Source organism: Acartia tonsa, chromosome 10 (genome assembly GCF_053477335.1).
Source record: "Acartia tonsa isolate MP-2025a chromosome 10, ASM5347733v1, whole genome shotgun sequence".
Classification (NCBI taxonomy): Eukaryota; Metazoa; Arthropoda; class Copepoda; order Calanoida; family Acartiidae; genus Acartia; species Acartia tonsa.
In genome coordinates, this window is record NC_137269.1 from 28,288,480 (window position 1) to 28,313,246 (window position 24,767).

A 24,767-nucleotide genomic window follows, 5' to 3' on the forward strand; every position below is an offset into this window, starting at 1 on the left:
TAAAATACGAGACAAGAACGAACGGATAGAAAACAGTCATAAAGTAGCTGCTGTACAAAAAAAATTTTGGACCTTACGTGGAATATGGGACTGAAGTCGCATTTTACGGAGGTTTTCTTCCTAAATTGTAAAAAGTTTACCATAACTCCGTTGGTTTATGTCACCCCAAAATTATTTTGCTTCTTAATTATACCTTATTCCTGAATTATTTGTCAAATAAAATTCCACCTCGGTTAATGTTACATTAGCCTTATTTACATTATTTCTGTTACCCAGCTCTTGTTAGTCAGGAATACAAGGACAGATAAAGGGAACATAAATAAATATTTATTTCGATAATTCGTTATATTATTACTTGGATGTTGCACCAAATTTTCATGTACTCAGTGATGCTCGTAGCTGGCTAAAATAACGATATCCCGCTCCCCCCCCTCTCATACACCATACCCCTTTAAACTATTTCCTACCCTCCTTTTGGGTGAACAAATAAATAAATGAGGTCCAAATAAGCAATCTAAAAATATGACAAATTTTCCCCTGCCAATGCATCCACGTATATACATTTTCCAATGTAACATTTTTATTAGCGACTCTATTATACTAATAGTTTATGTTTTTATCCTAGGAACAAAATATTATATATTAGAATATTAGACATTTGTGAACACCTATCTCTTTTTTCCTGATCAATAATATATTGAACTAATAAAGGTCTACTTATATTATATAGAAGATGTACTAACATTTTAGCAAAAGTAAGTACTAACATGGTACACTTTTTAATCGGCAATTTTCCTCAAAGCGCCCTGTCGACCACAGACCCCTCCCCCTGCTTAAATCCTATTTTAAATAAATGAAAGATATTCTTCTAGGGGGGGGGGGGGGGTTCGTTTGTTGGTTGATTGTTTTAGGACAAGGACACCAATACGAAAAAATGCTTCCCCCACAAAAAAGAAGAAATTTTGTACTTCTTCGTATTATAACTAGAATTGAAAAAGGAAGAAGTTTGACTTACCACCCGTCCCTCCCCCCCCCCCTCTACACACACCTCAATTTTCCCTAGAGGCATAGCCACTAATTTGTATAAAAATTTGTGTTTTACTGAAACACCAAAAATATGGAATATCAAGGAATAAAGGTGAACTGAAATTAGTTTCCGAATGTGAACACATTTTCCTAGGTGTTTCCCAATCCTATCTCAATATTTGCTACTAGCTAAAAAACCTTCAAACTTCCAAAAAAAAAATCAAAATTTGAAAAATTAAAACTTTGAATGTATAATGTATAAATCGTTAATACATTCAAATTTTGATTTATTTTTGAAGTTTGAAGGTTTTTTAGCTAGTAGCAAATATTGAGATAGGATTGGGAAACACCTAGGAAAATGTGTTCACATTCGGAAACTAATTTCAGTTCATCGGAATAAAACATGTGATGAATCTTCAATGCCGCGTATGTATTACAAGTCGCCAGATAATATTTTTTTATTGCATTCACACACAGTGTCTGCTGAGCAATAATAACCCCACCCCCTCTTTAAAAAACATAATTTAAAAATTAGGTAGTTTATTTGGATCAGTAATATTTGACATAATATCATTTGACATAAATTCATTTCACATAAAACATTTGGCATAAAATCACTTCACATAAAGGTACATTTGACATAAAAACATTTTGCTTTATTTTAATAATAAATAAAAATTTCTAAAATCTTCAAAAAAAATTTAAAAATCTTCTAAAAATATTTTCATATTGTGGTATCCGCCGAGGATCAATGGCAGACACCGGAGTTCAATTAGATTACGGCAGTGTGACAGACGTGGACACCTTACTATAGAGAAGCTACGCTTCTCTAGCTTTCACTAGATAATGATCAACATCTACTTTTAGTTGTCACTTTATTGAAGGGTTAAGATATACTGGAGATATATACAACAAACAATAATTACATGGATAGGAATAAATAATCATAACATAAAAGCATAAATAATATATATACAATGGTCAGTTTGGGCAATAATGATTCCCCCATCCCTGGAAAGGGTGGGGGAGAATTAAGAATACAGTTAACCATAATAAACATGACAGATTCAAATCATTAATTCTAAGCGTAGGGAGGGGGTCACTAGACCCCTTCCCCAGGACTCGGGGGAGGGCCATTGACCCTCCACCGAACCCCAGATCAGGGGTGCCATAGACATGGCTCACGGTTGCCGAATACCACAACTCTCCCCTCGGAAGGCTGGGAGATGGTTTCCCTACCAGACTTCCGACAGTGGTTGAGGCCTTCGGCCCGCTCCTTAGGGCTAAAAATATATACAAACGATAATGATTCAATGGAATCCTAGTGGTGAGTATCTTCTTAGGGTTGATGGGCTCCCAATGTGGGATAGAAGGCAGAGGCTGCCTTGGGTTGGATACGTTGGTCAGCGCCGGCAGGTATCAGGTTTGGTGGTGGCACATTTGTTGCTGGAACGGTCAGCAGTGGGACCTGCGGGTTGTTGTTGGCAGCGGCTGGGGCACTGGCTGCCAGGTTGAGTGTCTGAGCAGCGGCCTGTCCTCCTGAGGGGCCGCGGGGTCTGCCAGAGGGCGGTCCTGGTCTACCTGGGCGGTCATGCCCGCTGTCAGTTGATTTCATAGACACCATTTCCTCGGCTGCTTCCCTGCCGATGGGGATGGCATCCCAGTCCACTGAAAAGTCCCGGGACTTGGCATGGTTGAGCCTGGCTCTAGCCATCGCCTTCTTATACAAGGCTGGGTGGTACAGGAACACTTGTGATATCGCATTCAGGGCTGCCCGGACTCCTCCTTGTGCTGCTGCCAGAGAAATGATGGTGAGGTCCCCCAGCAGTTTGAGGATCAGCAGCAGCAAGCACAAGATGGCGGCGCCATCTCCCCACTCGTGGATGGCTTGTCTAAATCCTGCCCAGACATCCAGGGCTGCCTCTCCTTCCTCCGCCAGTCGGTCAATGTTGTAGGACACTATCCCATGGTCTCCTGTGGCCGAACAGCTGCCTTGCTGAACGCAGGAGCCATAGGATAGGCCGGTCAGCATGGCGCTCTTGTATGCTGGGAACGCCAGCAGCTGTTGCCAGTCGTTCAACTCAGCCTGTGAATACAAACCACCTGAACTGAAGTCATCTAAGGGGTCTGTCAACAACTGCTTGGGCGTATCCAGCGGGGGTGGCCTCTTCTTGGGAGCAGGGGTCAACTCTATCCAGCCTTCCTCTGCGTGCACAGTCAGGGGGTAGGTGGAGGAACAGGGAATCTTGGTGGCGTGCTCACTGTATACCCGCGTCACGGCGTCTACAAAACCTGTGGGCTCCACTGGCACTTTGTCCCAACACTCCTTGTGTTCGCGGACAACATACTTGTGCCTTTGGCAGGTCAGCTGCAGCAGGATGTCTCCCCTCAGTACCGAGAACGTGCTCCCCTGGACACGCACCGGGTGGGCCGGATCTAGTTGCTGGAGCTTCCAGCAGTTGGCCGCTACTTCTTCTGCTGCAGTGCTCCTCATGCGTGTTTCCAGGGTGAATCCAATATAACCTGCATGGATCTGTGCTTGGAGGGGAACGTCAACATCCCTGGCCGACACTCGGGGCAGCGCAGCCGCGGCTGGGTCAGCTGCCACAAACAGCGCTGGATGGTTGGTGGCATGGGCCTCGAAGTCGCAGTTCACAATTGAGGTGGGGCTGGTCATGTTGATGAAAAACTGGGCCTGATGGTCAACCAGATATGCATCCCTCACCAGGCTGGGCTGGAGGCTGCGGATCAGCCTCAAGGGGCAATCTCTTCCCAGGTGGTCCCACACGTAGGTTGCTTCCCCAGTGATACAGGACAGCTCAGAATGGGGACAGTCGAGGGTCAGGTGGTCAGACTGGGACTCCACCCGTCCATCCTCCACCACATAGGTCTCCTCCTTGACCAGCAGCCGCCGCTCCTGGAGCACTAATTCATTGCGGTAGAGCTGGCCCTCAAAGTGGACGTCCTCCCCCTCGCAACCCACCCCCTCGGGGCTGTTGACGAGGGCGCCCACTACATCAACGGTGAAGAACAGGGGGTGGTTCAGCTGGAACGTCAGTGGCTGGGTCTTGCCTGGCAACGTGTATACTCGGTTCCTGGCCAGGTCTCGGCACGCTTCTGGGTCTATCTTGGTTGGCCTCATGAGGGTGGGGACCGAGGTCACCTTGAGGTGACCCCACACCCCACACCTGAATGTCCACTGGGACACGGTGAGCTGACAGCTGAACCCAGTGGTTTCCCTCACCTTGACTTGCTGCAGGACGTGGATGTCGTGGCCCAGGGGCACCTCCTGGTGTAGGGGCTCCGTGTCACACATCTTTTCTTTGTTGTAAGACGTGACATGGGTGGGGTTGGCACAGTCCCACCCCACCAGGACGTAGCTGGTTGTAGGCCACACGGCTGCCAGAAGGAGGCCCCACAGGACCATCCACCAATGGGAGAGGCTTCCAGGTAACCATCTTCCTCGTGCACGCGGCTGGGGATCTCCGGTTCTGGTCACGGCTGCTTCTTGGGGCTGGACACGGCTGGGCTGCTCCTGGCTAGACACAAATTTCCATTGAGCGTTATCTGTATGCGGCCGAGGCACCCCGATACCCTCCCCAATGACAGACTGGCAAGCGACTGGCACTTGCCTGGGTGTCGGCTCCCCTAGCCCTAAATGCTCCCTTCCCTGGTCCAAGGCATGCCCAGTGGCATGGGGCTGAAGTGCATGTGGCACAGGCTCGCCCTTACTCAATGCCCTCCCCTGCCCTAGGAACTCAGGTGCATGTGGCACAGGCAAGCCCTTATTTTCCCAATTTTCAATCTCCCCAGCCTCAAGTGCAGAGGGCACAGGCAAGGCTGGGTGTTTACAAGGTTTTGGATTCAATACATTTAACAAATTCAACTTATCCTGATGGTGAGCCACTGGGTTCCCTTGGCTGGTAGAGGGCTCTGGATGGCATGTAGCTGGACTCTCCCTGCAGGCTGGTGGCGCTGGCTGGCATGTAGCTGGGCTCTCACTGCAGGCTGGTGGCGCTGGCTGGCTGGGGGTGACGGGTGTCACCCCTTCCTCTGGGACCGCTGGCTCGTTCCAGGACTCAGGTCTCTCGGTGGCGGCGACGGGGGTCGCCCCAGACATCAGGTTGGAGGCTGGCTCGTTCCAGGATCCAGGTATCTCGGTGGCGGCGACGGTTGTCGCCCCAGGCACACGGTGGGAGGCGCTGGATAGCACCCCCCCATCATCCCAGGTGGCGACGCCGGGTGGCGTCCCATACATCGATGCAGAGGTGCTGGCTAGCACCTCCTGCCTCTCTCGTTCAGCGGCTGCCAGGGCCTCCCCATACACCGTCTCAGGGACGCTGGGCAGCGCCCCTCCACTCTTGCTGGGTAGGCTCGGTCGGGCAGGTTCCATCATATTGAGACTGAAAGGCTGGGGCCTCAGCACCTCTGGCTCGGCTATGTTGTTGGGCTGTATCAGCTCTGGCCCCAGATGGTTAAGACTGAAGCCTAGGCCAACCCGGTTGGGCTCAGCCGCGCCGCCCAGTACGTTGATCCTAGCTGGGACAGTCCCGAACTGCGGCATCCCATCGGCTCGGTCCGCAGCTCTGGAGGCGGCTGCTTGCGGTGGTGGTGCTGGGGGCGCGCTCCCTTCCATATGGGCCACTCTGCTGGGCTTTCCTGGAGGGGCACCTTTGTCGGCGGTGCGCCTGCGGCTGGCTACCTGGGCCCAGTCAGCTCTACACTCGGCCGCCGTGTGGCCGTCATAGTGGCAACGCTCACACTTGGCAGAACGGTCACGGCGTGGCTGGGTGCGCCTCTCCTCTAGGCTAACTTCCATAGGCGTTGGACAGTCTCGAGCTCGGTGGCCTCTCCCCTGGCAGCGGTAGCAGCGGCCTGGAACCTTGTCATCTGGAGCGACCTTCCCCATCTGGTGGAGACCCGGAGCCAAGGAGCCAATCTCCATTGGCTCCGACTCGTCATATTGGGGCAACTGGATGCAGGCAGATCCAGTCAGCCCGTCGGTTGAGTCCACTAAGCACACACCCTCCTTCAGTTGCTTAGTAACCATGGTCACGGTGAACATGGCCTTGCGAGTGTACTCAGGTACACTCGCAATTTCATGGTTCATCATGAGGCGTTTTACATTGGCGTTACGAATTCCACGGTTTAATTCGTCCACCAACAATTCAAGATCCTCATGATTGTAGGCGTCCCTATACAAGGCGCACTTTGTTGATATGTACGCCTGTATAGGTTCTGTCGAGTGTTGCTTGTAGTCCCTAAACGCTTGTTTAAGCGTTTGGGACTCAAAAGCAGGACGAAATAACAATTCACACTCGGTCTTGACCTGCTCGTAGGTCAAGGCTTGGCCTGCCTCGCCAAACAGATGGGACGCCATTTCCGCCGCTTGCCCTACCAATGACAGTAGTAGGGCGTTGCGGCGGTTGAGGGAATCATGAGGTGGCACGCGGTAAGCCGCCCATGACATTTCCAGTCGGCGGATATGTGCCGACCAGGACTGCTTGGGCGGCCCTCTATACTCCGGCAGATTGCTCAGCATCAGCTTGCGGTACTCGGCTGGGGCCGGCTGAGGGTCATCCTGGAGCCATCCTGGGGCTTGGTCACCTCCTGGGACTTGATGCTGGTCCATTGGGTCAACGGTGAAACGGCGGGCACAAAGTTATACAGGACTACAATGAATGGGTTGTCACTTGAGGCTTCCTAGCCTAACAGCCAACACTGTTTGTATCACTAGGTTGGGAGTTTTAGTTGCAAAGGTATAACTTAGCTGTACTTATCAATGGTTAGATGTTGAGGTAGATAGATGTTGAGGGTCTGAACTGCTGTCAGGAACTGATTGGGTTTTCCCTTATCACACTAGAGCTAGGAGGAAAGAAACTTGCAATTCTTTATTTGCTAAAAATACCCCTGTTAGATGCTATGGAGTAGCTCTGCTCTGGTGTGAAGGTGTGTGTGTGTGTGTGTGTGTGTGTACGTGGAATCTTCTGTCCTTGTAACGCGCGTTCGCGCCGTCAAATCCGCGCACACGGGGAAAACGCGCTCTCACCCCTCAGCTCGTTCCCTCATTGGTCCGCTTCGTCCGTTGGATTTATGATGTTTTCCGCACTTTGTTGCGCTACCCGTGAATGGCGCTCTGTATATCCGATCGCTAGCTCCACACTACAGACGGACTTGGCCTAGTGTGGGTAGGAAGGGGGAAGCGCGTGAGGGGACGGGGGTAACTCCGTCCGTTCCCACTGTGAGGGAGGGGGTAACTGTGTGTTGGTGTAATGGGGCCTCTGCTTCTTAATCTTAGGCTTATCTGTTATATAACCCTGATTGTATTTGTCTTCAAATGGAGAGGGGCCCCCTCCCCTTCCCTTGGAATAAGGGGTGTATTTGTTATTGTGCTGTGGGCTTGAAATTGTTTTGATTATATTACATCTAACTTTTATTGCTGTCCTTATCACAATTACATAACAGATTTGTTGCCCAACTCTGTTCTATTTTTAGCTGTTATCACAATAAACAGTAATCCAAGCCTGTTCTATTCTTAGATTTATCACAACACAACAATTTGTTTACCAAGCTTTGCTCATAAATCTATTGTTTGGTCATCACATTAGGGTGGTAATCCCTGCAAATGTGATATAATATCTGTCTTCTAGATGGGTGGTTGCGTTGTAGCTTCTCAGGATACTCGGGGTTGACGTAGTTTTTCTCTGTTCTGGTGCACTACACCCGTATGTTAGCTCGCAGCTTGCAGCTATGTGGCATGTTTCAGCCTATCGGCGGCAGGGAATGTCCCGTCCTGCTAGCGCCACTGGTTCGGATCCTGCTATTTCTTGCAGTAAAGTTGGCCTATTTTCAGCCGTCTACACGTATTTGGCTTGTTTCAGCCGGTCCGCAGGCCTGTTTCAGCCCTTTTGGCGCTCAATTCTCCGTTAGATATCAGCGCTGCTCGCGGTTATTCGTCAGATTTCGCTGTTTTGCTTCCACAACTGCCGGATGCAGAGTTAAACTTTGCTGTCCAGGGTGGGTAATTCAGGTTGCTTGCGTCAGTTTTGCCAGATTCACTGCTGGGAGTACCTTAGCCTCAGATGCGCGTCTGCTCTACACTTGTGGTTCGCCGTAATCTCACACAGCTGTCACCAAAGTTGTGGTATCCGCCGAGGATCAATGGCAGACACCGGAGTTCAATTAGATTACGGCAGTGTGACAGACGTGGACACCTTACTATAGAGAAGCTACGCTTCTCTAGCTTTCACTAGATAATGATCAACATCTACTTTTAGTTGTCACTTTATTGAAGGGTTAAGATATACTGGAGATATATACAACAAACAATAATTACATGGATAGGAATAAATAATCATAACATAAAAGCATAAATAATATATATACAATGGTCAGTTTGGGCAATAATGATTCCCCCATCCCTGGAAAGGGTGGGGGAGAATTAAGAATACAGTTAACCATAATAAACATGACAGATTCAAATCATTAATTCTAAGCGTAGGGAGGGGGTCACTAGACCCCTTCCCCAGGACTCGGGGGAGGGCCATTGACCCTCCACCGAACCCCAGATCAGGGGTGCCATAGACATGGCTCACGGTTGCCGAATACCACAATATAAATATGACTGTATAGACATGGGAACTTCAGTCGTGCAAGGCTTGTGGTGCAGAACTGAGATTCTGTTCACCGGTTGCCATGCTCGGGGAAAAAAATAATACTAGGAAATAAATGAGATACCAGGGAAAAAAATGACTACCTCAGGGAGAAAAAAAGAATATTTACATCCACTATTTAAGGGGTTATTTATATGGGAATGTACCTTTATATCAAATGTACCTTTATGTCAAGAGTACCTTTATGTGAGATGTACCTTTATGTCAAATGTACCTTTATGTCAAATGTACCTTTATGTTAAATGTACCTTTATGTCAAGTGTACCTTTATGTGAAATGTACCTTTATGTCAAGTGTACCTTTATGTGAAATGTACCTTTATGCCAAATGTACCTTTATGTGAAATGATTTTATGTAAAACGTTTTTATGTCAAATGTACCTTTATGTCAAATGAGTTTATGTCAAATGATACTTTATGTGAAACGTTTTATGTAAAATGAATTTATGTCAAATGATATTATGTCAAATATTACTGATCCAGTTTATTTTCCATTGCCTAGTCAATATAATCCTGCAAGACCCGTACCTGCGGTGCCAAAACCATGCGGGACTATCCAGTATTCATTATAACCTAACCCAACCTGACAAGTAACACTCGATACCCCCCTCCCCCCCTATATTGCTTAATAACTGTTTAGCAAATGTAATATACTTTTATTTTCAATAATATGCGGAGTTGAAGACACACCCAAACTTTAGTATCCCTTTATTTTTACTTTAACCGCGTGTATGTAGTGTTTCATGCAGTTGCATGCACAGGGTTTTGTACGAGGTGTATATTTATTTGGGAGGAGGTCAGGCCTTCCTTATTTTAATTCCTAAACAACCCTTCCACGCGCTTATTGTTTGGCAAATCAGCGTCCGATATTGAACAGTACATATTCTGTACTTTCTTAACATGTATACATTATCGGACTAAAGGGTATCCTTTACCATAATTTCTTATCTTTGTAGCTGAGTAAATCCTGTGGTCCTAATACCAATGAAGCCAAACATACATACGGACAGACAGTGCAGATAATTTATAGAATAACTTCGCTATAGATTTATTATCCTTATAATAAAGTAACAGGATGTCGAATGAGCGCGTTAACGGCCGAACCGATAAGGTTCTCCTATAAGTATACAGTGTAGCTTCTCATAGGTCCTGGGAAGGTTTATAGCTATTTTTGGGGAGGGTGTTACGTGCCCCTAGAGGCTTTAAGGAACGTAGCCGCTAGTATATATATGTATAAAAACTAATTGCAAAACAAAAATTGTAAATAAAAGAGTATTCTTCGCTAGTAAAAACATAAAATAAACTAAATCAAAACAAAAAATAAAACGCAACAATTATTCATATTTGAGGAGAAAAAAAAACTTTAAAATAGAAAAATAAGGGATTAATAAAAATAGCAACAGTTGGGGGACAACAGACAATGAATTGGTAGAGTAATCCGAAACATGATTTCAACAGGTTTTAATAAATAAAGGAAAAGGTCAGACAGAGGACAAACAAATATTACCATTTATAGAGTAACAGCGCTTGAAGTTAACAAAATTGACGATTATCTGTTGTAAAATTGCATCAGATGCAAGATTATAAAAATTTTAAATGATTACATGGATGCTATGCTTCACTTTTCTGCTTTATCGTCATAGGATTCGACATCTTATTAGTTCTTCCGTAACGAACATTCTATATCCAACAGTTTTATACTATGACATTAAATGCTTCTCGGAAGTCAAGGTAACACTAATTTAGATAAATGGACAAAAAGATAAATATACGCACAAAAAGAATAACATTGATGACATTAATTAGCGAAGCATAAAAATATCATGGGAATACGGACAAGGACAAGTAAAGAGCTTTTGTTAAAATAAGAATAGATTTACTGGACATGGGCATAAGACAATTTTTGCGTATTCTCATATTTATATTTTGTTGCATGACTAACAAACCAACGGACAAAGCAAATTGCATACTGGATGCTCATTGGTAAAAGGATTCTTCACAAAAAATCTTCTTGAATAGCATTTGAGGAAATCTCCCTACTAAAAAGATAGATAAAGAAAGGTGAATATAAAAGAGAATTATATAAAAATGATTGTAATTAAAAATGTATTATTTGAGAGAAGGAATCAAAGGTATACAAATCTATTATTAAAGTCTAATAGTTTAAGTTTAACGACAAAAACTTTGATACTTTGTCATTTTACTTTCAATTTGTTTAGATTTTTTCTAATTCTTATTGTTTCAGGAAAATAAAAATGTAGTTTATTTTTTATAAAATTACGTTTTTAACCATGAAGGATAATTAGAAATTTAAATTTTTGGTTAATATTATATCACAAAAACATTTTTTAAATATTAAAACTTACGGTGCATTAAAGGTACAAAGTTTTCAATTTGATTAATATCCAGTAAAAACCTTTATATTTAACTTTTGATTTTTAGGAAAGCTGGCATTGTAAGTTTAAAATAATGCTTTCATGGGGTGGTGGAAGGGGGGAGAGGTTGGCTGTAGGACCTTTTAGCCCTTTGTCTGTTCGTCTGACTAAAGGCTAGTGATGATTGTTAGCTATTTTACACCGAATTTTGATGATTTACTAGGTATTCTAAAAATAAAAATAGATTGTTGAGATTCACTTTAGTGCATATTCTGATTTCTTCAGATTCGCTTTCATGCAAATTTCATTACTGTAAAAGAATAGTTTTTTATTGGATCATCTTTGGAAAAATAAACAGCCGAGTAGCTACAAATAAAAAGCAATTTGCAAGCAGACGAAAAGGGGCTGGTAGTTGTCTGAATAATATATCTATACTTATACATTTATTCTTATTCCCATCCATTTTGGAAATAAAAATAAGATAGTATTAAAAGCTCTGTTTTTAAAAAGTAAAGTAATTTTTTTTGTTACTGCAATAGTAAAAATGTTACATTTAAAGCTATAGTAAAATCAAATTTATTCTTTTTATTTAAAAATAATCTAAAACAGGGCAGGACATGCATGAATAGAATTAGATGGAGAGGGTATTTTTTCTTGGAGGCTTTCTCTTTGGAGGGTGAAGGATATCTCCCTATCGATAGACTTTCTTGGGCCCCAATAAAGCTTCAGTGCAAAGGAGAATATAATCAGTCCAGTGACTATAAATATCTCTCGGTATAGACACAAAGATAAACAATTTTTATTTATTTTTGCTTGTTCAACGTAATAACTTCTAACTTTATCTTAAACTTTTTTCTCCCCTCTTTCATAACATCTGAATATATGCCCTATAACTTTCTTTGTTCGTTTGTCCATCCATGATTTTTTTATCCTTGTTTCTAAATCTATTGATCTATTATTGGTAGTCTGTTATCAAAGTTTTGACTACTTTATATCCAAATTGAATACAGAAATATAAGAGATTTGGTCCCAGAAAAATAACAATTTTTTCCAAACAGAGCTTTGACGAAATTCACCTCTTTAAAGCTGATTCGTCATATAAAACATAACTTACATTTTTAAACAATACACTTTCTAACCAATAATGTAGTCGGATTGTTTTAATTGATACAATTAATGTGTTTATCATGTTTTTATATTTCATTTTGATTAAAATAAGTTTACATAACATATTTCAATAATATGCTACTTGTCAAAATCGTGCTCCGAAGTCCTAAATGCCCTGGCTAACAAAACTGGTATTATTTTTTTAAGATTGATATTTTTATAAAATAGTCTGTAATACGATGCTGTACATAATTTTTCAGCATAGCTGAGATCCGGTTCTAATCTAGTGGATATTAATTTGTTTCAAAGCCATACTGAAAAAAAATATTATTTTTTCAGACATAACATCCCTGATATGTTTCTAATTTCAATCCAATAATGATAAAACTACGCCTTGTCCTACTTATTTTAAAATTCAAGTGTCCATACATTACTGTATACAATATGTATTGCTATATAAATTTATTTAAATTTTGTACATAATAATAAAAAATATTTTTTTTAAAGCGAAGCTTTTTTTATAATTAGGGTCGGTCCGTCCGTCCGTCCGTTTTTTTAATTCATTCTCATTTGACAATTTTTGCTTCGTCCTGTTATTTAATGTATTGTTTTTTTTTCAATTTGCTAACCCCTTAAACGATTGCATTTTCATTTTAGGAAAGCTTCAAATTGGTCCTGTAATGGTAATAGGCTTAATTTTTTTTTTAATTTTAGTCTAGAAATGGTTTCGACACTAAACTTATTAATAAAGAGAACACACTTAAGAGTTAGACTTGTAATTCATATAAAGCAATTTGAATCAAGTAATGTTTGGGTGGAATTAAAATTTATCTAAAGATTTCACACCAAAACAAAGAAAAAAAGGAAAGTGAGTTGAAAAAATTATTAAGGAATGAGAAATATTGTTATTTTATATAAACTTCACTTTATTGTGTCTTACGAACACACAAAGAAACTTATTACAATTATATCAATGCTATTCTTTTCATTGTGGGGGGGGGGGGGAGAAGGGGCTACTAAATAACTGCATCTTTTTTTTTAATTAATATTTTTGTATTTAGTTCTATGTAGACGTAAGACAATATAAGGGTTTAATTTACCACAAAAATTCTCCTTCAATTTCAAGTGATTTCATATAGAGAAACCATAGCATCATCCGCTTGTGATGGGATGCGATACTCCCACTATGGAATATTAAGTTTAGTAATATCCAACCCTTTTATTATATGACCTTTGTCTGTAAGTTCTAACTCTGGCTGGTAATTAGTTGCCCCTGTTTAAGAGCCAAGGGATTCCAGTAATCTTACTATAAAACTCACTTGCCAGACAATGCATCATGTACCCTTTTAACATCTATAGTTTAACACAGAGTGGTGACCAGACTCAAACCCGACATTTCCCCGAAGTTAACAATCTGCTGCCGCTCTTTGTTGAACAATTAACGACGACCACCTTTCCACATTAACCGACAATCGTAGCCAAGGTTGGAGGCTACTATATTTTCAAGACATTGCATTGTAATAAAAGTAAATTATTAAGAAATGCAGTTAAAAGTAGGTTGTCATTATAATTAAATGCATTATTATAGTTCCATCAATTTCAAGACAACTAAAGCAATTTTTAAAATGTTCATTTAAAGACTCTAATTTATTTATTAAGCAAAGTAATTTTACTATAAAAAGAAAGTAAGTATCAGAATGTGTGTTTGTCTGTGTGCATAGTACGATTTCTGAAATAGATGAGTTCCAAACTCTCAGTATATTTTCTCTGAGTTGGGAAGGTGTGTAAGATAAACAGTAGGTATTTAAATAGTTGCCAAACATACATTTAAGAATGCCATCAAAAAGTTTTAAATCCGTAGAACAAATTCATCATGATCAAAATTATCAATTGCTGTTTTATATTGTTTCCTACAGGTTTAAAACACTTTTGACTAAAGTAATTTTGCTTTGGTATAAAAATAAATGCAATAGTAATTTTCAACACAAATTTTGCATTCAAACAAGAATGAAAATATCTATAAGTAGTGAATTACACAAATATAAATAAACATTATTGAAATGGTATTTGGAAAATTTAATCAAGGTATATTCACAAGAAAATTTTAGATTCTATATTATACAGAAGCTAAGAAAATCACAATTTGCAAAAAAAATAACACCATGTATCTCATAGCATTACAGATTAACCAAAGTAAAAAGTACCTTGTAAAAGAGATGCTTAATGATCTGTAGATTCTCCTTAAGAATTTTAAGATTTCTCTCACTGATAGAATCTGAGTAAAATACATTTTTTCTATAAAACATGTTTCCCATAGCATCATAGACAGACTGACAGACAATTTATTTATACACTGGATGTCTATTGGTAAGGGGGATCATGTTTCCCTCCAAAGGTGTAACAAACATTTTGAATTTAAAATAGCATCGCTACTAATTACAACACAAATATAAAAGATTATGTCGCAATAATTGAGCTTTATAGAGTCGTCATTGAATAAATTGAAAATAAAAGCAAGGACACTTTTGTCCAAACGCAGCAAACAACAATTTGAAATTTAATGATGAAAGGGCGTGCGTCCAATCAATTTTAGTTGTGGGAGGTTAAAATTTAAAAGAAAAATCTTCCCTCCCTCAACATCTTTAAAATTATCTTTCCTTATCGTCTAAAGTGATCGTCTACTATGAGTTAGAATTATATCATAATAGAATGACATCGAAACTTAAAGCAAAACCAGTTTAATTATCAAATGCATTGATATAATGTTTAGTACGTATTATCAAAATAATCATAGCATAACTTTATAAAAATCATTTTAATCATTATTTGTTGTATTTTCTATCTTAATTTTCATTGTCTTTGGCAAATGTGCAAACTGTTGAGTGACTAGGAGTATATTACTTGAAAAAACATTTTAAGATGAAGTTCCTTATTGATGACTATCAAAGATAGAATTATATTTAAGTAACTTTAGATGATCAATATTAACCATGGAAATAATGATTTTCACTTATTGGTTTAAACCGGTTTGATTATGCTGGAAACTTGATTGAAAATTGTAATGAAATCTCGTTTGCAATACTTAGGAATTTTCAATGGTAATTTATTACAGTTTGACTATACCAAAGCATTAGATTAAAGTCTATCATAATTTTAAAAAATTTCTGCTCGTTGTAGGGATAGAATTTTAAAATGTACTATTATCATTTTCAACTGCTCACATTTAGAGCATTTATATGGATGTCTGACTTTAGGTAAATAATCCTTGCTTGTTCTGCGGCTTCATGGTCTTTCGGCTTGTGGTAAACCAAGAAATTTGTTTTTCCCCAATTTCCTACCTCTATAGTAACATAAAATTTAGATTTTTCTATAAAACTCAAGGAAAATTTTCAATAAGAAAGGAACTTAAACAACCCTAAAACATTATTGAAATATTGGAGATTTTGAGTATCTCAGAAATCAATAAAATTTCCTATATAATTGAATGTAATTTTAAGGTTTTCAACATTATTAAGATTTTTGAAATCAAAATATTTTACTTTTTGAATAAAATGGAATTACACAATCCATTTGTGAAAAAAATATTTTCCCCTTCTCTTCTGTCAGCCACAAAGTTAAGAGTTATATCAACAAAACTTCATACATTATGCTGGCGACTTTACTTTACAAGTGGATGTTTTTAAAATACAGCAAATTTCTTACGATTTTATTTAAATGAGAAGTAATATGTACAGATATCCACGGAGAGTAAAATTAAATCATTACATAACAAGATTTTTAGTATTGCTCAGAACCGGTTTAATCCATAAGAAAAAATCGGATAGATTCGGCACAATTTTAGAAAAGATAATTATCTCATTAAACACTCCTTAAATCAATGATATAAATTCAATGTAGATATAATTTAAAGCTTATACAGATTTTCATTCAGTTGTGACCTATTTTTCCTGGCTTTTTATATCTAATAAAAAATTTTTGTATTTATGATTTAAAATTTTATAAATTACAAATTTACTAGTTTACCTAGTTTATTAAAACATATATCTGTTGCAGCTAGTTTATTGTACTTGAGGGAATTAATTTTGATGCAGGGGGACCAAGTATTTTGTATTTATATAATGCAAGTCTGTTGCAATAATCTAATTTAATTATAAAATTTGTAAACATGATTCGTGTTCATGCATAGTTTCATTCTTGTTTATCAGTGCATTTACTTAATTTATGAGATAAGTCACATTCTACTGAAAACCCTAGCAAAGTTGTCATTATAAATTACATTTGAATATGCAAGTGAATTCAAATTTCGAGCCAGAGCAAATCATTTGATACTCACAGAAAACGAGAGAGAGAAAGAGCGAAAACGAAATACCAATCATAATGGAACTGCCATATTATATTTGAAGACGGACAGACGGACGGACAGACATCAAGCTACTATGTATGTATTATAGATTATTCTGAAAGTCATAAGAACTTTTTATTTAACTATGTGATATCAAAACTAATTGACTACTAATTAAATGAATGTTTACCGCTTGTTATTTCAAAGTGCATTAATCATTAAACAACAATTTATCAGAGAATTACAGCTAAGAAGTTTGATATAACAAATAAAATGTAATATTTAAATGATGTATTTTATTCAAGAAAACTTAAACTAAATTGATTTAAAGTGTAACTAGCATTGTACTACAAACTATAATTAAAACAGCCCACAAATAATACTAATAATAATAATAAAGTTAATACTTTGATATATCTACTAGCGGATGCACCCATAACATCACAATTATGAAGGGCAGTAAAATAGCATAACAGCATCCCAGGGCATAAGTGAAGAACTCAGCGATTAGTAAGATCTTAACTGACATTACAAAAAACTTTACCACTTAATTTCATATTATAAAATAAATTAACTTGAAACTATGTATGTATATCGGAACTAAAGTATATTGCTAGTAAGTATCGAGCTTTGGTTATGACTGAGGGAAACTAAATTCTTCTTTGTAACAACATAAACCAAGAATGCATAATAATACCTCAGAAAGTGTCATTACAATGCAGCTAAATTATTGCAATACAAATAATAGCCAATAATAAAGGTATCGCTAACAAGCGAAATACAGTGTGGCCACAACCAAAAAAATACTGATACTGAAGAAAAAAAAGGAAATACTGAAAATACTGAATCCTAAAATAAGAAAAAATACTGAAATACTGAACAAAAAAATACAAATACTGAATAAGTATTTTTTTTATATGATTCCTCATTTCAAAATTTCATATCATCATAGCTTTGTTATTAGGGGGATATTTTAAAGATCTTTTAATTTTTCCTCTTAGATTTTCTTGCACCAATTAAGCAGAAAATGACTGATAAATATTTTAAATGATTATAAAACTTTAATACTTTTTAGTTGAGTTAAGAGCATGGACGTCCAACTTTTTTTTTTGGGGGGGGGGGAATTTTTTTAAGGGGGGGATAATTCGCTTTTGGAGGGGGTAAAATGGCGCGCGAAGCGCGTCGCAAATTTTTTTTTACCCCCCCCAAAATTTTTACCCCGGGGGTAAAATTTGTTTGGGGGGGGGGGGTAATTACCCCCCATGAAATCTGTTGGCAGTGGTAAATTTTGTTTACCCCCCCCCCAAAATTTACCTCCGGGGTAAAATTTTTGGAGGGGTAATTTAAAGGGGGGGGGGGGCGAAAGTGACACTTTTTGAAACCAAAACTAAAAGTCAACAAAGGAACTCAACTAAAAAAAGAGTTACAGGTCTGAGATTTTGCATGGCAGTTGCTTTATAGGGGTACAATATGGAACTGTGAAAAAACGGTGGCGCAACCGCCGAAAATCGCAGAGAAAAGGCAAAAAAATTTCGGCGGGAATTTCAAAAAGTTTCACTTTTGCCCCCCCCCCCTTTTATTAAATATTTAGTATTAAAAGTGCGCAAAAATTTTCATTGTTAAGAGATTTTTTATTTTGGGGGGGGGTATTTACCCCCCCAAAATTGTTTAGGGGGATGTAAATACCCCCTCCTAAATGGTTGGGGGTGCCGTAGGCACCCCTCAGGGTAGGGGTAAATTATGAATGGGGGGGGGGGGGGGGGTAATCGCCACTTTACCCCCCCCCCCTTGGACGTCTATGGTTAAGAGCATTCTAAAAAACTTTACCTTCAATAATCATGCAAAGTACTCACCTTAGATTATTCATTCTATTAATAGACAAAAAAAAAATGTATAAAAGCATCTCAAATATCTAAAAAATTTATATTTGAGATGAAATTGAAAAAAAAATGTATATTACCATAAAAAAAAAAAATTAATGTACAAAGTTATAGGGTAATTCAAAGGAAAGTAAAGTGAGGCGCGAAGCGCCGAAAAAAATCTGACATCAACTACTTAAATAAACATCTTATTTAAGCAAATTTTTTTGGAATTTAAGAAATAATGAAAATACTGAATCATGAAAATTTCCAAAAACTGAAAAATACTGAATAAAATTTTCAAATACTGAATATTCAGTATTTACTGAAAATACTGAAGCCCCAATTTCCAAATACTGAAGAATACTGAAGATTTTCAGTATACTGAAGAATATGGCCACGCTGGAAATAAGTATAAAATATTATTTGGGGGCAGATACAAAGGTCGTCTTTACTACGAGGCGTTGCCCTACAAAATCATGTAAATTAATTTACTAAATATTTTCTTTCGAATATATTAAGTTGTTGTTTACAGCTGACTAATGGCTATTCTGCAATACTGAACCTGAGTAAAGGAAAAAATCGAATTATGAGTATCATTATTAAAATTTTATTGAAATCTTTTTAATGTCTCAACAAATTGAAATAATATATGAAAGATTAAAAAGAAAAATCTAAAATTAAGCAATAAAGCTTACTTTCCTATCCCAATTAGTTATAGAGTTGGCCGTCAAACAAAAAATTGGTACATTGCTATTTTCATTTGACAACATTTTTGTGAAAACACCGAAAAAAGTGGGAATACGCCTTTAAAATAAGGTATAAGGAGGGGTGGGGGGCTATTCAAAAAGGGAATTAACTGGCTAATTTTAACAAGAGAGGTGTGGGGAGGGGATAAAGGTAGATTGGCTGATAAAGGGGGTAATCAATGTAGAATATAAGTTATATGAAAGGAGGGTTGTGTCAATGTCACTAAATTAATTAAATACATTTTTTTGTTAATGTTAAAGACAGAATAACCCTCAACAAATTAATCTTTAATAATCATGTGGGATAATATAAATTGTTTTACACCCCCAACTATGATAAACAATATCAACCACTCTGTTGATTATTACAATTAATGTTGTAAAAATTTGAACACATTAAAAAGAATAAAAGTCCCAAAAGTTTTTCAGCCAACAAATGCTTTATCTTGTTAATCATATCATTAGGGCCAGAATAATTTATTATCTAATGACCCCTCCCTATCGGTTTTTATATTTTGATCATGTTGTCATTTTTATGACAGTTTTGAACACACACTTTTAAGAAGGCATTGGGGGGATATATTTTTCCAATAAGGCAGACACAGACACTTACAAATTATATATTACAATATTCACAACTTTAGTTACAAGAGTTTTTATATTTAATCAAAATTAATCTTCTTTCCAATCATACATTATCAAAAGTCTATCTTAATGATGTTATAACTTCGATGTATGGATTTATATTACACCAGATTACAATGTACTCTAATAAAGTGCAACTTGATACTGGCTTCAATAATGCTCGACGCCCTATCTACTCCTACTAGATGAACAAACTAACCAATAAATGATATCCAAGTTAGCATTTTACCAAACTAAATTGACAGAAAATTTTAATTTTTCCTGTCATAATATCATTATCCACGGATATTCTTTATCTATTATTCGATGTTATTTCATGTACTTTGGACCTAATAATAACGTTTGATAACACAGTTTTGGATCATGGAAAGAAAACGAAGTTGCCGGTTTCATCGTATTTTCACAGTAGCTTTTGAAGGGTTATTTTAGGTTAGATTAAGTAAATTTTAATGATTGCCCCGCAGGGCTAGAGCCCCCGCAGGTGCTAGAAATAGGAGAAAGGCTAATGTGAAAAAAACGACGAAACCGGAAACTTAGTTTTCTTTCCATGATCCACAGTTTTTAACTAACCAGGAAACGCGGAGATATTACACGGGTATCCAAAGTTTTAAACAACGTCATCGTATTCGCTGCACCAAAACCTTAGGGTTATTTTCATTTACTTTTTTAATGTTGTTTGTGAACTAGGTAGTCCAAACTTTTGCACCAATAATTTATATCTATAAATACGGTAATTAAGAATGCAATTCATCTATTGTTTTATCTCTTATGATAAATATTTAATATTACGTTAATATTGCGTCCCCCCCCCTCCAATTTTTCAATCACATTTTCTGTGTGTGAAAGATAGAGCCCAAACTTAGTGACTTTTTAAATATGGGTATGACACATAACTGAGAGTTGGAATTTGTGAATATCTCCATCCTTGCGGGCACAGTATGCCAGCAAACCTGGCAGGGTCATCCAGGTAAAGAGCAAAAATATTTTTTTTTAAAATTAAATAAAGCAATTTATCATACAAAAATACTAAAATATCCTCCAGTAGTACATCCTCATATGAAATACAGGTGTTAAAGTCAATTTCAGGTTCCAGGTATGATCTTGCAGGTCCTCATCCTCCAGGTCTCCAAAAATCTTCAAAAGGCATTTTTTACTTCAAATTTTAAACTTAAGGTTTTATTACTTCTCTACATAACATATTAAAATTTCATAAAGATCCACCGCCATTTTCCCGCCGACAGCGGAGACCGCCGAAACTTATATTTTGATATTTATAATAAAAAATTTACATAAAGATAACCAATTTCTGAAAAAAATGTTCTTCTAACTTCGAAAGAAGAAAATTACAACCGTATGAAATTTTTAAGTAAAAAAGGACCTAAAAACAAAGGTTGTTGAATAAAAGGGTGAAGGAAGCAAAATTGACTTAAACTCACTTAAAGTCGTAAATTCATTATCAAACTTTCTTTTAATTTTTTTAGCCCTCTAGCTCTAATAGGGTCTGAGATAGTAGTGGGGGGGGGGGGGGTCGTTGAACACCCCCTTCCCCCAACCGATAAAGGAGCGGCAAGCGGACCGACTGTTAAGGGTTAAAATGAAAAAATCTTTTTGTGCGTTTTTGATTTTTTTATTATAATAATTGGTAGGGAGTGGCTACAAGATGAAGTTATGTACCTAACATATTTTGCATTCGTACGTACATGTCCTAACTGTAGAGTTGCTGTGTTACTTTAAAAAAAAAGATTAACATACATACCACTTATATATAGTGGCTGTACTACTTGAATTTAAAATTAAACATTTAGAATATACTAAAGTAACAGGATGTCTGTGTGTGTATCTGTGTGTCTGTACCGAAGGATCTCGCTAACCGCTAAACCGATCGGGTTCTCCGTAACAGGGTACCTTCTCATAGGTCCTGGGAAGGTTTATAACTATTTTAGGGGAGGGTACCACCACCCTCCCAAGAGAAATCACAATAAAATAAAAAATATTGAATATTTCCGCCGCATAGTGTCGCTAGCATGGTCGCGCTACGTAGTCGCGCTGCGTAGACGCATGAATTTAACAATTCATAACATAGACAAGTTATTTCTCAAATTAGATATTTAAAATAAAAAAAAAAAATTTAAAGGCCACTAGAGGCCTCTAGGGGCGTAGCCGCTAGTTTAGAATACAGTAATTAAATGTATATTTAAAGAAAAATTAAACAAGAGATACAATAAGATTAAATTACATTCACGCAAAAAATAATAAAATATTTAAAGAAATTAAATCACAAAAAATAATACTATTACACTCTGAGTAAAAAACATGCAATTAAACATTTAAATTGATAAGTCATTATTTACTTTAAAATATACTGTTAAACTTTCCTCTAAAACCTTATTTTTAAAGATTTTTTACATACATACATTGACACAATGTGAGTTAGAATTGGGATACTTTTTGTACTAAATCATGGTCATAGTTCAAGAAAATAAAAACATTTTCAGTTGATTAAAATAAATTTTATATTGTCCCAATAAATGTTTCATTGATTTTGAAATAAAAAATCCTAAAATAGTTTTTTAATTGCACAATTTTATTATTCTTTTTTTTATTCCAATAGGTAGTAATTTTCTTTTTTTGTAAAAGGAACTTTTTTTACCTAGTTTTTTAGTTTTATGAAAAATTAAAACATGTTAAACCCATTTAACTAAAATTTAAAGTTACACGTTGTTCAAACATTTACTTACAACACTTTTAATTTTTAAGAAAACGTTTTACAATATATAAATAAGTATTATAAAAGAAATCTAAACATATATATTAAGTTTTCAAAAATGAACATCGTTTTAATCTGCTTTAACCAAGAAGCCTATTATACTAATCTAGGATTAAACATATGTTCAAAGAAATTGTAAAATATTTTAGTGTTAAATAAGTTCTTCAAATACATGAGAATTTGTATTTACATAATTGTATTTTTAGAAATATTAGACAAAAGTTTGGAAGGTACTTGAAACGTATTTTATTTTCTGTCTTCTTTCTTTGTGAAACCTAAAAATTAAAACAAATATAAAATTAAAGAGTCTCATCTTTTTAACATTATCTATGTGATTAACTTAAATTTTTGTAATAAATACTGCTAAATTACAGGGATGTAAAGGGAGAAGACAATGGCCGATAAATTAATGAACATCCCTAATTATGATACACAACAGTATCCCTTCTGTAGAATACACTTAGTAATTGAAACGTTTGGACAATCAACTCAATAAGTAAACCAATCGAAATTCAATAAAACTCCCAAAAATGTAAAGCCAACGAATAAGAAAACTGTTATTTAAAACTTGTGGATTAATGTAACAAACAGCCTAATGTCCCTCGCACCATTTTTCAACTTTTTCTATTTAGCTGTAATAATAATCAAAAGCAAATCCTATAACAGTCTTTTATGCTGTAGGCCCATCAAATTGTATGTGTTTATGCCTGTCTGTCCATCATTCTGTCTGTATATCTGTTTGTTTGTCTGTTAATCTATCTTACTATTATCTAAGTGTTTATCCATATATCTTTAAATACCTATGATTACCTTAACCATGAGCTTGATCGTCCTCAACGAAATCATAAGCCTCCTCTCTGGTTACACAATCAACGTGGGACACTTTGTTCCTAAACCTAACTCCGTAGAACTTGCTTGCGTGCTCCAATAACTCAGGTCTGAAATAAAAACAAACAAATAGAAATCATTTTTGCTTTGTCGTTATCATAACAAGGATGACAATATCAAGTAGTGATAAATAATTAAATGCATGATGAACAAATTGACAAAAAGAGGTAGGTATAGAGCAGATGTTAAGTGATCATGAATCAAAACATTTCTTTTTGAAAAATGACGAAATCTTACAGATTAATGAAATAAGCCACGGCTTCAATGTATTACTATCTGCCTGAATATATAATCTGTATACCAATCTGTCTTTCTATCTATCAATCTTTCTACCTGAAAGTTGATGTTATAAACTGAGCCCCATCCGCCAACTCATGGATCATGTCAGCCACAGCCTATCTGTACTGCTGTCCACATGACTATCTTTCTATCAACCTATCAATCTATTACCTATGTCTATCTATCTATTTGTCTACCTAAAAGTTGTGGTAATAAACTGAGCACCATCAGCCAACTCATGGATCATGTCAGCCACAGCCTTCCTGTACTGCGCGTCCAAGGCCTGGTCGATCTCGTCAAATAGGTAGAATGGGGCAGGGTCACATTTCTACAAAGAATTTAATGTAGTTATTACTTGAGATTATAATGACCTTGACAATCAAACATTTGATTGCATAACCTTTGTCTTGAAGTGCTACATGTGTAAAGGAATGACAATCCAAGGCATTTCCAACAAAGTTGGATTGTCTAAAAATTGGCGGATTAATTTGCAACGAATTCAAATTTAATTGATTTTTGGCTCCAGAACAAATAGCAATTTCATTTGTAAATCTAAATTTTTTGTTTTTGATTAATTAAATCGGTTCCTATTGTTTTCTCACTAATGACACTAATATTTAGTAATCCAATGAATACCTACACTGCACTGTTGAAGTTTTTTTTATAATTGAATTTAATTTACCTGGATGGCAAAGATAAGTGCGAGGGCCACCAAAGATTTTTGTCCTCCAGAAAGCTGGTTCATCTCTCTCATCTCTGCGTGCTTGCCAGTGAAGGAAACTGAACACGACACCCCAGTGGCATGCTCCAGCTTGTGGGCTTGGTCTTCATTCTGGACAAATAAATTGTATTTACTAAGTATTCTCATGTTTGAGGATGAGACCTTCATTCCTACCTTACTGTAGTCTGAATATTGGCTAAGAAAATGCTAGAACTCTCAGTCATACGAGGACTAATATAGAGGGGGGAAAATTACAGAAATGAGTTTAAATAGATTCTTTATGTTTGTAAATCAAAACACAGTCCCTGCTAATAAGTGACTAATCCTGACCAGAAAT

General features: G+C 37.3%; 1 protein-coding gene across 2 annotated transcripts in view; it reads right to left on the bottom strand.

Annotated features, from left to right (window-relative positions):
- Positions 1-21,949: 21,949 nt before the first annotated feature.
- Positions 21,950-24,767, bottom strand: part of SMC3 (structural maintenance of chromosomes 3) — a 28,405-nt gene continuing 25,587 nt past the window's right edge. For both annotated transcript variants that reach the window (XM_080174177.1, XM_080174176.1), the window contains 4 exons: positions 24,392-24,541; positions 23,907-24,037; positions 23,353-23,480; positions 21,950-22,817 (listed from right to left, as the gene is read on the bottom strand). In XM_080174177.1, the coding sequence (XP_080030303.1) occupies positions 23,354-23,480; positions 23,907-24,037; positions 24,392-24,541 (408 nt within the window). In that variant the 3' untranslated portion in view covers positions 21,950-22,817; position 23,353. The remainder of the gene's footprint in view (positions 22,818-23,352; positions 23,481-23,906; positions 24,038-24,391; positions 24,542-24,767) is intronic.